The sequence below is a fragment of the Malaclemys terrapin genome, chromosome 13 (genome assembly GCF_027887155.1).
Source record: "Malaclemys terrapin pileata isolate rMalTer1 chromosome 13, rMalTer1.hap1, whole genome shotgun sequence".
In the NCBI taxonomy this organism is placed as follows: domain Eukaryota; kingdom Metazoa; phylum Chordata; order Testudines; family Emydidae; genus Malaclemys; species Malaclemys terrapin.
Genome location: NC_071517.1, coordinates 10,645,631 through 10,663,488, shown reverse-complemented (window position 1 = coordinate 10,663,488; position 17,858 = coordinate 10,645,631). Strand labels below are relative to the sequence as shown.

Below are 17,858 nucleotides of genomic sequence, written 5' to 3'. Positions count from 1 at the left end.
TGAATGAAATAATCAGCTACCTGCCATGTAATGCCTGCAATAAGGGAGAGGGAATAGCCTCTTACCGCTGGCTAGGGCTGTCTGCCAGAGGGAAAAATTCCTTCCTGACCCTAAATATGGCAACTGTATAACCTTGTGTACCGTGAGGATTGTACCAGCAAACTCCAGTAGCACTACCTGCTTTTGTTACAAAGCAAGAAGCATTCAAGCCTGTAATCAGAGAAACCATATTTATCTAAACTTTATGAAAGTGAACTGAATTACTTTAATTAAAAAATGCTGCAGCTCAGATGTATTCAACAGGATTTAGAGCAGCCTTTGGCCTCTTAAAATACCAACGTAATTCTATCCTGTCTCACAGAGCAGGTTTCTCCTTGTTCATGTTCAAGAATAAATGCTAAATAGGACCCTATCCTGCAAACCTTATTCATGCAAAATTCCTAGTAAAATCAAATCTGTTTAACTGAAATTATCAGGGGTTTTGTCTCACTGATAGTTTCAAGATCAAGCTCCCAGGATGCCTTTTAAGTAGCAAACAAATTCTACCCTTATGTATTTATGCACTAATCCCAGTCAGGTCAATGGCAATTGTATTTGACTAACAGAGATAGCAACATTTCATTCTTTACAAAGTTGGTATACCCTGTTTTCATAGGAGATTCTGAGTACAGAAGCCAGTATAATCTTTGGGTAAGTGTAACACATTGCTGGGGATAAACTTAATCTAGTAAAATACAGTCTTCATTCAAGATGATTTCTCTCACCCAACTTCACTGGTCAGGATCCATCACAAGATCACATTGCTTAGTTCCTTTGTCTCCTAAGGTGAAGCATAACATAAAGGTGCTTTACTCTCTCTTTTATAGTTCAATCAATCTTTGAAACATACTCTTCTGAAGGGTGCACCACCAGGTAAAGTTCATGCCAAGTAAAGGAGTCATGGGTCTGGAGGATAAGACTCCATGCTGGTTCCTCTCCCACTGGTGATTGCTGCAATGCAAGTTGATCTGTTCCTGCAACTTCTGATATTCAGATGAATAACCCATTGATTATGATTGCACCTGGATGGAGGCTTCAGCCTTTCCTTTGTCTGGGAAAAACCTGAGTTCCAAGTCCCCATTTGTCTGATTTGAACACATTTTAGTCCCATATTTCCAGCACAACTGTGTGTTCCTTTGTGGGTTTACCATACATACACTATGCAAGAATATTAACGATCAGTGTGTTATTACTTTTCCAATGATACCTGACCCTACAGCTGTTAGATATAGATTATGACATTAGTGAGTTGGGGTACACTGAACTGTTCTGCTGAAACTCATTGCTAGATACTGGGGAGGTCCTTGCCCTCTGACATTGGGGTGCTGTTAGAGTCACAGTAAGTCTCCTGAATTTGGTAGCATATTTTTTTATTTATTTATTTATTACTGGAATGAGACTAAAATCAACCAAGAGATGTGTTCAACAAGGTGAAAGGATGCCTGTTTTATTTTATTAAAAAGAACATTTTCCCTTGTAATCTTATAGACAGTTGATCTCTTTGCTGTGTGTTCCCTCCAGTGACCGAAGAGGCACATTATCTACCAAAACACTCCTGGCACGACTGGGAAGAAATGGACGTACTGTCACAGCAACCCTTGCAGCAGAAGCCAAAGATCTTACTAAATCTGTCCGTGCCATTCTGGAAGTAGATTGTGAGTATACCCGCCACCACCGCACAGCCTTTCTCCCTTTCACCTTTTGATTGGCAATGCAAAGTGGAATATTTCAGCAGTTATCAACTGAACAATAAATCTAATCAGTCATATCTGTAGGTTCATCAGAAGAAAGCACATTTGAGCATAATAGCCACTAGGAAAATCCTCGGTGTAGTTCAGATAGTTGTAGCATTTACACTTCGTAAAGAATCATGAGCTGAAAGGGTGGTTTAGGTTTATGATTTATGAGGTTCATTATCAGCCCTTATCAAGGCACTTTTATTAATGTGCCAAACCCATATTTCCCAATGGTAACTAGCCTACACTGCGGGTATGGTTCCAGGAAAGCACTAATTATAATACTGACAGTCAGGTGGTAGGAAGAAAAAGGGACCTTTTAACAAGCAGGTCTCAGAGACAGACTCCTACAGCCTGCTTCCTATTCTAGTCCAGAAAGAAAGGTAATTCACATAGTCCAGCCTGTTAACAACGTAAGCATATTGGTCCTGATTTTTCTGTCAATTGCACTGATATAAATTGATATCAATAATCGTCAAAAGAGTTACACTGGTATAAAACTGAAGTGAAAGGAGAATCAGATCTAATGTAAAGATAAAAGAAAAAATTGCAATCCATCAGAAAGTTCTGCTTTTTCTTTGACCAAAATGAGATTTGAATTTTTTTTTTTTCAGATCTTTATATCATTTGTCAGTTGGAATGATCTATCTTTTCAGAATAGACTAGAAAGAATTTTATGGATTAAGAAATGAGCATTGGCCAATATTACATTACAACTGTCTGAAAGAAAAGACTGTCAGCCAGCAGTTTTAAAAATGCTATAATCAGTTAACACAACAGCTGGTTAATTGGTCATTTCACTAGAAGGGTACATATACTAATGCTGAAATGGGACAATCCTCTGGAGTCTTTTCATTAACATTATACCAGTACGTTTCATATCTCGGTTCACAATTAACTGTCTTGATTCAAGGAACCCAGAATTGTAAGTGAATGCAGAGTTGGGGTAGCAGAGACAAGGTATTTGATGGCAGAGGGCAGAGCTGACTGTATCACTCCTTCCCAATTCCAATTTATGAAAAAGTCATCAAGGAGTCTACAGTCCTGTTTCCCATTTACACTTAAGGTCCCTTTACACTGCTCGGGCACTGCAACAGTCGTCTTCAGCAACAGCATGATATAATTAGATGGAAATAATATTCAGATCAGTAGCCAAGGAGCACATAGCACAGCTCAAAGGAGCAAAAATAGCTTGAAGCATGGTTATTTTTCTCAGTCTCTTCTCTCCCCCATACACTCTGCACCAGGAGCAGAGAGGGGATGGCATAGATGCCAGTTCTATGAATTGGTACCACTTAAAGGTTTCCCCGAGCTGAGAGAGTCATCAGGGGCTGGTTAAGTCAGCTTGATGGCTACTTTTTAATCATCAGAGCAGCACAGAGCCCCTGGAGTAGAGGCCAGGGTCTGGCCCAGACTGGGGAGTGAGGAATCTTCTGCATAGTAATCCCAGCTCTGCTGCTGATTTGCTGTGAGACCTCTGCCTCATTTCCCCCTTTTCTAAAAGGAGACTAACGCCTGCCTTCCACGTGGGTCCTCCCAAGGATTAACTAGTTGTTTGTACAGGACTTCGAACATGTCAAGTGTGATATGGGTAAAATTTTCCAAAGTGCCTAAGGGCCAGAGTTAGACACCTAGTGGGATTTTTAAAACCACCTGAGTGCCTATCTCCCATTGATTTCAGTGAGACTTCACTTCAGCTCTCACTTGTAAAGCTTTGCACAAAGAAGGTTATGCAGTTGGAGGCGAGGGGGTCTGATCCTGAAATGTTTTTTATGAATGTGAGTTGGTGCACCGATGACAGTAGACCTACTCACATGAGTAGGGGCTGCAAGTCCAGGGCCTGATAGAAAATTATCAAGTTTCTACTCGGTTAAACTGAATTGGGGAATTTTTAGTGCTGTTCTGTTACTATAGCCACTCTTCTGTTTATTTCACCATCTAGAGTACCTATCCTGAGCAGTATTGACACCCTCCGTTCTGGCTGCTCAAGAGGTGCTCAATATCTCATAGGACTGGGGCATAGATAACTGTATCTCCAGAGCAAGAAGCTAGTTGCTGCCTTTAAAATTAGCAGTGTTTTTCCTTTCCTGGTACACTCATAATAGTAATTCTCTATCTCTTTAGCTTTAAGCAGATATGCCAGAATAGTTCATTACATACATATTCCACTGTTCACTGAGAGAAATAATAATTGATCTCATTTATGTGGCTGGGATGTGTTCTCCAATTCATTGAATGTCCTGTAATAAATCATAGCTAGCCTTTTACAGCATGCTTGTAATTCCACCACCAAAAGAAAAAAGTAGGCTACATGAAACACAATCCCTTATTATTGCCAATATTTTGAATTAAAACTAGGCCATAAAAGAATGTTTCCCTTATGAAAATTAATTAGCTATTTCCTTGAATTATTTCTAACAAAACGTTATTTTCAGTTTGGAATTTCTGACATCTGTATTAACCTAAAGAGAGAGAGAGAGAACCTGCTGTCCTTTTTCTCCTAGCTAGACCAGCTTTCGTTCACAGCACAGCAGTTTAATAAACAAAGAAAATATTTCTTCTGAGGTTTAAACTAGCAACCTGTAGACATTTCTGATCAGTATGTCGCATTCTTCAAATGTTTGCTGGGCAAATAAGTGCCTTGAAAGTTTCTTACATTAGATGCCTGTAATGAAGTGCAGCAAAGCGAGAGTATTATAGTGGTGATTGCAGCGATTTGGTGCCATGCAGCAAATCATTTAAAGAGTTGCAGTGGTATCTAAGGGATCAAGTTTCTCATTTTAGTTTTGTACTTCCACCTTCCCTTCTCTTTTGCACACTGCCTTTCCTCCTAGGTGGTTCATGAGCAGGCACTCCACTGCCAAAGAGATCATTAAGGTAGGAAATGCCAGTTTAGTACATGGAAATTATTTTAATCCTGTTCAGTAATATCCATCACTCTTCATAAAACACATGCCAGGGACTTCAGATAATTTGACTGCCCTAGCCTGTGAAAGTACAGGAGGACAAGCTCAGTTACTCAGACTGAAGTGCCATAGGGATTCCAGAAACTTGGGGTTCTCCTTTCACTAGGCCTGATCCACAGCTCACTGAAGTCTGTAGAAAGATTCCCACTGACTTCAATGGGCTTTGGCCCAAACTCATGATGATGATGTGCAGGCTAACTTGGGAACCCTCCAGCACCTGAGCTTTAAGGACTCAAGTACTTAAGCCACACTGTCCCAGTTTTTCCTTCCGAAGTTCCATCAGAATGAGTGTGTGTTCTTTAAGGTCTTTGAATATTGTCTTTCATAATTTTTAATCTGTAGTGATTAAGTGATATACTGTGTAAGGGAACAAATGCTCTCCAAGCTTCTAAATCTATTAGCAGTCCATCATAGGAGGATGGGGGTGTTTTCTTTAATATTGACTCTCAGCTGGTGGAAGGGAACCATTAGTGGGGCAATTGTACCAGGGACTATTTTGGTTTGATACTATATAAAACTCATCCTAAACCTCTAATATGTTTTATTTATGGAGAGACAGACACTCAACTATTGTTAAGGCTGAAACTAGTTTTCTCTTATAAGCTCCATTTTAATATTCAAACACACTTTTGTTAAAGTACAATCAATGCACCTGAAATGTCACAATTGTGAATTTATCCCAGGATAGAACTTTTCAGGAAAGTTTAAGGCAGATTGGATGAGGAATTTAGGTGTTGTAGAGGTTCCGGAATTGTATAAAACGAGCTGAATTTCGTAACTTTGTAATGCATTACTTTTACGTTATTTACTGTGATATATTTTTTGCATCTTAATCCCATGTTAATGAAGGAGATTTTTTTGTTAGTGTTGCTAGGGAATGAGCATAGACTAGTTGTATTCTTGAGACAAATTTAACAAGTTTTACAATATTTGTGTATTTCTAGGTTGCCTCTGTAAATCCATTGTTACCTGACATCTCTGTCCAAATGCAAAAGTCTTTCCAGTTTATGACTAGAGATTGTACTAGACTGCATGAGAGTGCAAAGCTAAGAGATTATGGTGGTTTATGACAGGATCCCCAATGTAGAGCATCCAAATGGCTGTCTATTTTGATCATATGTACCTATAGTTGAGGGGATGTGTCAATGATAAACTACGTCAGCTAATTTAACTTTTAAAAATAAAACAAAAATGGCCCTACAGATACATTACAGGATTTTTTGGTTTGCTTTTTCATCCCTCTATGGAACACATGAAGAATTTTGGTGGGAACAGCCATTACAACAAACATTTATTTTATCTGTCTGCTACCCGCCTTTTAGACTGGTACTAAATAAGTTTCTTTGGCCGGGTTATGTTTCATGTGCATACATTTATGTGAATCCTTACATTGTCTGGAACTGAAAACCTCTTATCCTACCTTCTCTATACAGGAGTGCATAAAATGTTGTGTGAGAGAGAGTTCCGAATAAGTAGATGCTGAAATTGCACAAAAATGCTGTGAGAGCTGGAATTAGAGTAGCTGAACTAGAGGGGCAGAATAATTGTGACCGGCTCATTTGATTTATCATAACATTATTTATTGTTGCAAAGCCATGGTATGTTGCATGTTAAATAATTGTATCTAATTTGTATTTACGGTCTAAATCGAACTACCAATAATGTCTCTTTCAGCAAGCAAAAATATTGTCCGACAAGTAAAGATTTTTTTTCTTTTTGGGGGAATGTTGGGGGAGGGAGAATCAGGTTGCACCATTGGGGATGGAAATGTTGTGTCACATTAAATTATTTCTGTCAGACTACACAGGAAATCATGCGAGAGAAACCTTTAGACCTAAATGCAATTGAAGACTAACATCTGGTTGTGTCAAATATAATAGGTAGGATTCAGTAAGAAAGCTCTAGAGCCATAGTATGGATCCATTTTGTGAACCTGAGAGTTAAAAATAGCTCTGCAGAGAGGGATTTAAAGATTGAACGTCATCCTTCTGGGTTCATTCTGATTTGGAGAGCATTACAGATAGACTCAGGCTCTGCTGAGCTTGTATATGAGATTAAAGCATTAAAGCTCTCCAAGCTTAACAAAAAAAAAAAAATTCACAGACGCAAAGTAAATATTCAACAGTTCTCGGCAATCCTCTGAACCAGATTTTCACAGAATGTTTCCCATGTGTTCTACCAGACTGGCTGATTTAAAGAAGGACATTAGTGCCTGCACCAGATCATAAACCGTGTACCAAATAATAATGTTTAGTGAATGTTGCAGTGAAGAGTGAGGGGTTTTACTCTTTTCAGCATGGAGCATCCCACATAATAGTTTGTTAATGATATATTTTTAGAGTTAAAGCAGTGGAGCAAAAATTACTGAGCAGATAACTTCGATATTCATTTTGCATAAGATGTAGTTTAAGAAACATACCCAGATTGAAACTGTTTTTCTGAAGGCTATTAATTTACTTATAAGAAATGTGTCATGAAAGTCTAACTTGTGAACTCTGCTTTGTGAAGAGCTGTTTCAGAAGAATCTTGATAAGTGATTACATTAATGAATTGTTTAAATTGGAAAAAGGTTTTATGATGACCTGTCCTAGTCTTTTAGCACAGTTATTCAGAACGTGATCCAGTGGTTCCCAGAGCAGCTACTGAGGGGTCTGTGGAATACTGGCTGATCAGATAAGACCTGATCTGAAGCCCATTGAAATCAATGGAGAGATTCCCATTGGATAAGACCTTTACTGGTAGCATCTCTCCTTGATTTCAGCTGCTACACTGCATAAAAGACAGTTTAAAAATACAGTGAATTCTTTCCTAATGTTACTTATTCATGTAAGCAGTTGCTAGCTGCCTGGATCCAAAATAAACCATATTTGGTGATCTTCCGACTAGTAGGGCTTTTTGGACAGGCCTGAGGCTATGCTTCCTATAATAATGAGGAGGCTGGAAAAATATGTTGGTGTCTGGTTGGCGGAATTCCTGTTGAACGATTATTTTAATGCTGCTGGGATTTTTATTGTAATATTAATTATGTGTTAGGGTCTCTAGAGCTTTGTGTAGGCATCTTTTTATTATTTAAATCTAAAATAGTTCTTACAAAGATGTGATCACAAATGGTAGGGAAGGTGGCTTGCATAATTATGATTGAGAGCTGACTGAATAATTGATTTTTTTCAGTTCGGTGGCTGACTCAAAAAAATGGGGGGGGAAAATCCTTTCATTTTCAACCCAAACTTTTTTTGGGGAGGGAGAGAGTTCTTACCAAAATGAAAAGCTGGGGGGGGGGATTGTTTTGAGTCAAAGGAAATGTTTCATTCAACCGAAAACAAATTTCTTTTGTTTACATTTTGAGGTGTATTTTACCCTTTTAATTTTTTTTTAAATCTAGCTAAATTTCAAAATAAAGTGTCATTTTGAAACAAAAAAGTCAAAACATGTTGTTTCAAAAATGTCAGACTGAACTGTTTTGATTTTTTCAAATGTTTTGAGTTCAGCTGAAGCTATTCGCCAAGTTCAGCCCACATTCAAATAGTTTTGATTGCTCAAAAGCTGCATATTTTGGTGAATATAGCATCCAATAGAAAAATTTCACCGTGCTCCAATGAGGCTGTCCACAAGACAAATCTTTAAGATAGGTTCAAAACAGTAGGAAAAGTATTGAGAACCTTCCTCATCTTAGTCGATATACTACAGCTCCATTCCATATTCTACCAGGCTAAATAATTTCTGCTATATTCTAGAAGGGAAACCCATGTCATTATCTCTGTTTATACATACAGCTTACCTATAGTGCACAGATTTATACAAGTTTAATGAGTACGCTTCAAGGTCAGTTTAAAAAGTAGCTGAAAGAACATGCAGGTCAGTTCATTGTATTCTGTTTTTGAGAAATATCTCCCTTAAGAATGACAGAGACAAGACTGAGAAGGTGAATGGAATTTAAGTTTTATTTCCTGGGGTCAGGCTCCATCACAGTCACAGCTTGTTGCTGAAAGACATGATATAGTGTATCTTAAATATTTACAGCCACATGTACATAAAAATTTAAGCACAGAGGTGCTCTGTGCTTTAGGTGTCGATCTTCCTCCCACTGACACACACGTACATTGTTTTTCCCACTCCATTCTGTTGTAGTATTATATTACACAGGTTCATTTATTAAACATCTCACCAGTTCCGCCAATTAACTGTAACAGAGATCTGTATGGCATTACACCACTAATATTGAGGTATTTGTTATACTTAAAATTATATGGATTTATATTTGTTAATCGTTTCTATGTTTTTTAATGATAGAATTTTGTGTGTGTGTGAATTTAATGCTGATGAAAGGTGCCAGACTGACATTCCTGGAAGCAAGTCCTCTCGTAATCCCCAGGATAGTTGCAGCAGAAGCAGCAATAACATAAGCTTCCCCTCATTACCCTGGCAACGTACCTCATACATAACCAGCACAGGGGGCTAAAGTGGTTTTCTGAATCTTCTCAGTGGGTTTGATTATGCTCTCATTGAAGTCAGTGGCAAAACTGTCATTGATTGCAATGGGACTGGGATTGGATTGGATCCCATGCATATTCAATCCTTGGCTTTTCTGGTGAGACAGTTAATTAGGGTACAAATTAGTGACAATGGGTGTGTGTGGGGGGGTATTATTAAGAACTGGACTGAGACCAGCAAACTAATTTCACACAAATAGCCATGAAATGAAAATGAAGTACAGCCACTGCTGACCTGGGCCAGATTTGGACTAGTGACCCACTTTTCTTTATTAATTTATTTAGAATCTTGCCCAGTTCCCTTTATATTTTTCTCTGCCAGCTTTATATATTTTTCTCTGCCAATTGATCCACTGTGGGCTTTCATTCAAATCATGTACGCTTCTTCCTGGGAGATATTCAAGGTTTATAAATGCCTGAAACTTGATAAGATGGCAGAGAATCATACTGAGGTCTGAGGGTAGATCGCTATTGTATCTGCCCAAGATATATCTCACAGTGATGTAATTATTTTCGATGATTTTTTTTATTGCAGTCTCTCAACATGACTCAGACTTTAAGCATTATTCTTACTGGACATGAGACACACACAATTCCAAGACTTGGTTTTAATTGGTAACTTCTGTATCATTCATAACTATGATCTAAAATGAAAATTTTAGAGGAAGATTTATTATAAAGGTGCTGATTATGCCTGCATCCTCAGCTATGAAGAGGCAGCAAGCATTGTCTTTGTGCTGGGCCAGTATTCTGGTGAAACATAAAGCACCCCGAGGACCATTCTAAATTATGCTGGCTGCCAGCGGCTCCACCCAGGCGTACTTTTCCCAGGCCTTCTACACTAACAGCAGGGGGGGGCTGGCCCAGAAGCTGCAATTGTCCTTCCAATGTTGGCTGTGCATCAAAGTGGCCAATCCACCATACAAGATCTGGGCCTAATTTTATAGTTCAAGAACATTCAGTAACTTTTTAATTTTAACTGGCAAATTGTGGTTTCTGTGGATCCACCTCTCGGTTTTTTGGAACATGTGAGCAAAATGATTGCCATAAAGGTCTAAACTGAGCAGAGAGAAACTTTTTAGGTTGATTTATCCAGAGGTTTTCAATTTTAAAAACATAGAAAGATAAATTCATCTCTGGTGTAAAGTCATTGACCCCAGCAGGGATGAATTTGTCCCTGTCTTTTTTTTTATTGAGTAGATTTTCAGACTGCTGGAATATCCTTGTGGAAGCTATACAAGTGCTGTATTAATTTATAACTGGCTTGAAAGTCTAGAATAATCACTTAGTTGCTGCACTTGTGTATCAGAATGGAGAACTGGTAAAGAACCCCCTTGAGTATGAATGAATAAATGGAATTGCATGTATGTGACATAAAACCAAGACCTATCAGAAGGTAACAGAGAATTCAGCTCTTCAAATTAAGCTGAATGCCTGTTATTGGATTGTAACAGATAGAAAAAAGCTGAAGCAGTATACAAAGATTCTTGAGTACTTTATCCACATTTCCCCCTGGAGGTTCAATGCAGACTCCTCTCAGGAAGCAGCATAGCATTGACCAGTAGACCTGTCTAGCTCTCTTAGAAGGCAGATCTATTATTATCCTTATTTCTGTCCTTGTTGTGGCTTTTATTTTTGCATTCCTTGCTTAGCTAGCATGTGAGATAAATGTCTGTTTTCATGTTCAGTCTTAACACCGATCAGTTATCTGCAGCATATAATATTCACTATAATAACACCATTGAGATGGTCCTGGGTTTAAAAATTGTCACATTTCATCATCTTAGTGGAATAACATCATTTAGTGTGCAAAGGCTGTTGTAATAACTGAATTGAGGGCTATGTAAAGAAATCTCATAACCTCATGTTAACCAGTTTAAAGTGATGACTTATTCCTCAGACCAAGAACTCTAAGTGAATATGTTAGGGATAAATCTGATGCGAGTAGTATCAACAACTCACACTGTTAGTACCAATCTCCTTAATGACAGAGCTTAGCTTCTGACTTTTGCCAGCAATTCATTGTTGTGCTAAACTGAAAACACAGAACAGTAGCAGGCTACGGGTATTATTATGATGGCATCAAGGTCCAAAGGATGCATTTCTATACATGAGTATCTTATCAGTTGAGATAACAAAGCAAGCAACCTACTTTAAAACATTAGCTTTTAGGTGAAGTTTTGTTTGTCAATAAATCAAAAATAAGAATTCAGTTGTATTCATTGAAATCATGTTGACAAGTTACAAATGTTGATATAGATCAGGGGTCGGCAACCTTTGGCACGCGGCTCACCAGGGTAAGCACATCTCTCGGCCCATAACGCTTCCCACCACCCCCATTGGCCTGGAGCGGCGAACCACGGCCGGTGGGAGCCACGATCAACCAAACCTGCAGACGTGGCAGGTAAACAAACCGGCCCAGCCCACCAGGGTACTTACCCTGGCGAGCTGCGTGCCAAAGGTTGCCGACCCCTGATATAGATAAACGTACCGTAAGAGTGCATGAAATATGGAAAATGAAGCAAGCATTCTACATGCTTGCTTCAATAGGCATTTGCCATTTCGCAGAGCAGAGTTACATTGTTAAGCATTACATTCCTTTCTTGAAAACACTGCACCTTTGATTTTTTTATTCTTACAATAGAATTATTAAAACTGTTTATATAGCACGTTACGCTTGCAAGACTAGTTTAGCTGGCATTCATCTGGGGGGTTCTGAAGAAGCAGATGCTTAAGAGTGAGCTTCTATCCCATTTTACAGGATGAAACATGTGCTCTACCACACCTGCTGGCTTCTGCAAGGAATTGGAGGCCAGAGGGGTACCCCTTTAAAGAGTCTCTCATCAGTTTTAGGTTAGCTCAGTGTTTGTAATCCCTGGTACAAGTAGGATGAGGGAGATCTTGCAAAACCTGATCCAGGCCAGCTACAAATTGGCCAATAGATTAAGACCAAGCATATTGCTTGCCCTGAAAAGTTTACAGTCTGACGCCCCAGTCCTGCAAAGATTTAAAGTTAAGTACATACATAAGTCTGTGCAGGGTCAGAGCCTGGGATAGACAGGACAGTATGCCCAATACAAAAATTCAGGGAAGGTGGGAGTAAGGAAGGGTTTCTTGTAGTGGGGGTGGGGGAGAAGAAGGAAAGATTTCTGAAATAATTGGGTTTTAAAGGTAACAGGAAGAGGTGAACGAGGAATCTTGGCTGTAGAGCCCACAAACTGTCTGAAACATGGATGGGGGGAGAGCAAGATAGGAGGCGTTAAGTTGGAATAAATGATCGGAAGTCATAATGGAAATATTGGGGGGTAAGTATATGCCATAAAATAATAAGCTGGTTAAAGCTTCCTAAAAGTGTTTCAGTATTGTTACTGACATGGGGACGTCATGCTTAAAAATATGTAAGTGCAATCATTATAGACTTATCAAAAACGAAAAAAACACCACTGTTTAGGTTTTCATTCATTGGCTGTGCAACATCTGGTTATATGTCTGCATCTGCTCTGCCAAAACTTTTATTAAACTTGCTGACACATACTAATATTGTGCCACTCACATAATATAAAAACAACCTCAGACCCCCTATTTTAGTCCAGTTACTCTCGAAGTAAATGTCAGTCAAGCTATACTGGCAAAGGTTAAGATGTTCTGATTTGTTGTACAGGTGGGATAGAAAAAAACTGTTTCAGCAATTGCTAATTTCCTAAGGATTGTTCTTCACTGGTTAATCACACTTAGGTGAAACACATGCATTCAGCCATCTCTCTCATTCAGCACTCACTTGAGGGGGTCAGCTTTTCTCACTTGGAATTATACCTGTGAATTTAATTCCCTGTTGGAAGCTTGTGCCAACTCTTGAACAACAGATTAAATTTACTGTTGACTTACAAACCACAAATACATCCTTTAGCCTGCATGAAAGAAATCTGAGACTCTTATATGTTGGCTCTAATGAATATAATATTTAATTCTTGATAAGGACTACAGTGCTAACAAACTGGAGGAAAGCTTGTAAGTGGCAAAATATCAGAAATTTTATCTCTGCATCCCATCCTGAGGTTCCCAGTCAGTGTGGAGATAGTTGAAATCCCTCATTATTTTTGGATTTTCTGATTTTGTAGCCTCTCTAATCCTCTTGAGCATTTCACAGTCGCTGTCACCATCCTGGCCAGGTTGTCAACAGTATATTCCTATTGCTATACTCTTAGCATTTAAGCATGGACTTTCTATCCATACAGATTATATGGTACTATCTGATTCATTTAAGATATTTATTATATTTGACTCTGTGCTTTCTTTCACCTATAGTGCCACTCCCCCAAGAGCACGACCTACTCTGTCATTCCTTTATATTTTGTGCCCTGGTATTACCATGTTCCATTGATTATCATTAAAGCTACATTTTAGTCACAGGCATTTTTAGTAAAAGTCATGGACAGGTCACAGGTAGTAAACAAAAATTCACAGCCAGTGACTTGTCCATGACTTGTATTATATACCCCCGACTAAGTCTTGGGGTCGGGGCACCGTGGCTGCCCATGGGGGGAACAGCCTGGGGCCACTGCGAGTGCTGTGGGGGGTGGCGTGTGGCCCGGACCCCCGCTGGCGCTGGGGGGGGAGGGTGGTGGCCCAGGACCCCTGCTGGTGCTGGTGGGGCTGGCAGGCTCCCTACCTACCTCCACCCCGAGCGCCAGCTCCGCAGCTCCCATTGGCTGGGAACCACGGCCAGTGGGAGCTGCAGGATGGTGCTTGCGGGCAGAGGCAGCGTGCAGGGCCACCGACAGTAAGTTCGGGCCCGGGTGAAAAAAATTTGGGGGGCCTCCCAGCAAGGGCGGACCGGCTAAACAGGGCCGACGAGAGTGGGGGAAGCTGGGCCCCAGGCCCCTTTCCGGACTGCCGGGCCCCGGTAAGGCAACGAGCGGGGCCCCGGTAATTTGTACTGGCTTCCCACCCTTCTCATCAGCCCTGGCAGCGTGCAGAGCTGCCTGCTAGGAGCTGAGAGAGGGGGATGTCGCCACTTCCGGGGAGCCCCCCCGAGGCAAGCCCTCACCCCTTCCCATGCCCCAACTTCCTGCCCTGAGCCTCCTCCCACATCCAAACTCCTGCTGCAGCTGGGGCAGAGGGCCACGGTGGCCTGAGATTGCCCCATCAGCGGCCGGTGTGGCTGGCCCAGGAATGCCCGAGCTGCTCAGGTGGCCTCCAGGCCAGCTGCACCAGCTGCTGCAGAAGTCATGGAAGTCCTGGAAAGTCACCAGTGATGCCTTTTATATCAATATCCTCATTTAATACCAGACACCAGTTCACCAATCTTAGTATTTAGACTTCTTGCGTTTGTATACAAGCACTTAGGAATTTGACAGTATTGAATGGTCTGCCTTCATTTATGTAATTGAATGGGACTCTATCATTGGACTGTTTCTCTTCAGTTCCTACCGGAACTTTATCAACTACTATCCTCTTCTCTTTACTAGGATATAGTGTATCGCCTTTAATAAATCCTCCCAAAATGACCATGTGCACCAGGTGCTCCTAATTATGCACACAAAAAAGAGGTCTGGTTTGAAATGTGAGACCACATTCTTTTGAGCTAGCAAAATATCCAGCAATATATCCAGCTGTCTTATCTTTTCACTATCAGAAGGAAAGTATAATTTTTTCCAAGGTCATTCCTCTGGGGCCATGTCTTCATTAGGAAAAATGTATATATTTTTTACTATATGTTAGCTAATGTGTTAAAAATGCACATTTTTCCTGGTGTAAAAATGACTTGGGAAGGAGCAGCATGATGATGGCTACAATTATAGTTTTGTGTATTCATTGGCCTGGTAAGTCCACGAACAATTGAGTCAATCATTGAAATCAAATATTACATTACATAGTGCACCACCTGCCAATTGGTATATCTGCCTTTTAAAAAGATCTTAAACAAAAGCAGCAAAAATCTACAAACATACTGTCAGGTTTCAGAGTAGCAGCCGTGTTAGTCTGTATCCGCAAAAAGAACAGGAGTACTTGTGGCACCTTAGAGACTAACAAATTTATTAGAGCATAAGCTTTCGTGGACTACAGCCCACTTCTTCGGATGCATATAGAATGGAACATACATTGAGGAGATATATATATATATACATACATACAGAGAGCATGAACAGGTGGGAGTTGTCTTACCAAATCTCCCACCTGTTCATGCTCTCTGTATGTGTGTATATATATCTCCTCAATGTATGTTCCATTCTATATGCATCCGAAGAAGTGGGCTGTAGTCCACGAAAGCTTATGCTCTAATAAATTTGTTAGTCTCTAAGGTGCCAAACATACTGTATCATTTATGGATCGTGAGTGTATAAACTACAAAATGAGTTTTTTTCCCCGTTAGATTTTTTTTTTTTTTTTCCGGAGCCAGTGGAGCATGTTAAAATGCAATTTGGAAGATCAGAATTCAGATTCTGAAGTCCAAGGTATAATCTAAGTCCCCGTGAAATGCTAAATTCTGTTATATTTTACTTCACTAATCTCATTTTGCCACATCACTGTTTACACTCCACTTCCCCATAGGCCTGTGATTACTATGAGAGCAGTGCTTCATAGAAAATCAAGTAAAATATTAAATTGTATATAATTGTAAATTGTTCAAGAATTGATTTAAGTGAGCAATAGTACTTAGGTAATTTTTGTCTTAATCAACAATGGATCCACACTTCCGTACTGCTGTGATAGTAGCGCAGAGTTAATGATTAAAGCTAGCTGATGTAGCAAAATAATGCTCGTTAGGAGTTAAATTCAAACTTTGGGTTTGATTCTCCTCACACACTTATACTGGTGTAAATCAAGAATAACTCTATTTATTTCATTTGAGTTGCCCTGGTATAAAATGGGTGTGAGAGGAGAATCAGGCTCCTTATGTCCATGAAATGTAGGCATCATTGAATTGCTGCCTTAAACTGAAAAGAATAATGTTATTTATAAAACCACCTCCTCAACCCTGGGGCACTGTACAGCATAATAGAAAACAATCTACAAACAGTAAAATTGTGATGAAGAACAGTCTATCCTTTCAGAATGATTGTGTCATCCTAGATGGAAGCTGAAAATTCAAGGCTAGATCCTCAGTTGGTGTAAATCAGGGTAGCTCCAGTGATTTTTAATGGCATTAGCCATAATGATTTTTCCAGCGATGTGTGTCACCTTAAAGATCTACAATCTCTTTCATTTAGAAAGGACAGAATAATTACATTTTAAAATAAAATTTTAAATGAATCTTCTTTAATAATTCAGGTCAAATTCTGATTGCAGTTATTCCACTGGAGATCTGGAGTAACTTCACTGAAATCAAGTTACTTCAGGTTTCCACCAGTGTTTCCGAGTGCATAATTTTTCTCTTTTTTTGTAAATGGAATAAATTAAGCCTTTTAATCACATTTTAAATCATGTTTATTTTTTGTCTATAATATAACCAGGGCTTACTGAGGCATGTGAGTAAAGGCAGTTAATAAATTAATAACAATTTTATATTTTGAGCTAACATACTTAAACTTTGTGTCTTTTGCTACTAATTTGCATACATAATTGATACCGTGTTCATATTCATTAGGTACACTGGACACCAGGTCACAACAACAAAGCCAGAGGGGAACAGCCTCTACTTTTTTATTTATAGAAAAATAAAGAACTCAAAATTACAAGTCGAACCACCATAACATTAGAGATTAAAAACAGTAGTTTCTTTGGTCTTCAGGATAAATTCAAGCATATTATCTGTATTTTTATAAGGAGATAGCATAGAAACTACAAGCATGTTTTTGCATGTCTGATTGTTGAACCAAGACTTCAGTTAAATATTTATGGGAAGTTAAGTGCTCATTGGGTTAATACTGACTCACATCTTGAGAATTGGGCCAGATCCTAATTAAGGTGGTGGATGTTCAGTACAAACACAGTGATAGATTATTCAAGCTATGCTGTGATGCTCATCACACATCACAGGATAAAACCTGATTTGGTGTCTCTATGGTGTTGTCTAGTCGGGCAAATTTTAGTAATTGTTGCACTGTTTTGCTACCATCAATGCAGCTCCACCTGTGGTAACAGGGTGGGTTGTAGCGCTTCAGTGTAAGTGTCCCTGCGCCTCTAATTGGAGATTTTAGATAGCAAAGTCAGTTCAGCCCACACATGCACTCTCCCTCCCTCATGGTCTGCCTCGAGGCTATCTAGCACGGCGCAGGCGAACCCTCCCTCCCTCCCTCAGTTCCTTCTTTATTGCAGAGTCCCTTATGGAGCCCTCTGAAATAGGGGGGAGGAGGGTGGGTTGTGGAGCACCCATAGAGGGACACATCTCGAAGAACTATCATTACTGCACAAGGTGAGTAACTTCCTCTTAAACATCAAATTAGAACAACTGTAGCATCATCATGGTTCAAAAACAGCTGAATGTGCTAAGAAAACTTATTTTCCCCAATGCCCCTGTGTTTTCAAAGCAGTGGATGTAATTGCTTAATCCAGCCTTAGAATAAGCAAGGCCAATGAAACCAGAGGGAGTTGTGCCTGATTTCTACCTGGATGAGTATTGGATCCAGTGATGTTTGGAGGGGTGGTAGGTGGCAAATAAACTTTCACAGGGCTTTTTGTTCTTT

General features: G+C 39.6%; 1 protein-coding gene across 6 annotated transcripts in view; it reads left to right on the top strand.

Moving 5' to 3' along the window:
• STXBP4 (syntaxin binding protein 4) overlaps positions 1-17,858 on the top strand; it is a 123,503-nt gene that overhangs the window by 69,698 nt on the left and 35,947 nt on the right. For all 6 annotated transcript variants that reach the window (XM_054047033.1, XM_054047032.1, XM_054047034.1 and 3 more), the window contains one exon: positions 1,561-1,694. In XM_054047033.1, the coding sequence (XP_053903008.1) occupies positions 1,561-1,694 (134 nt within the window). The remainder of the gene's footprint in view (positions 1-1,560; positions 1,695-17,858) is intronic.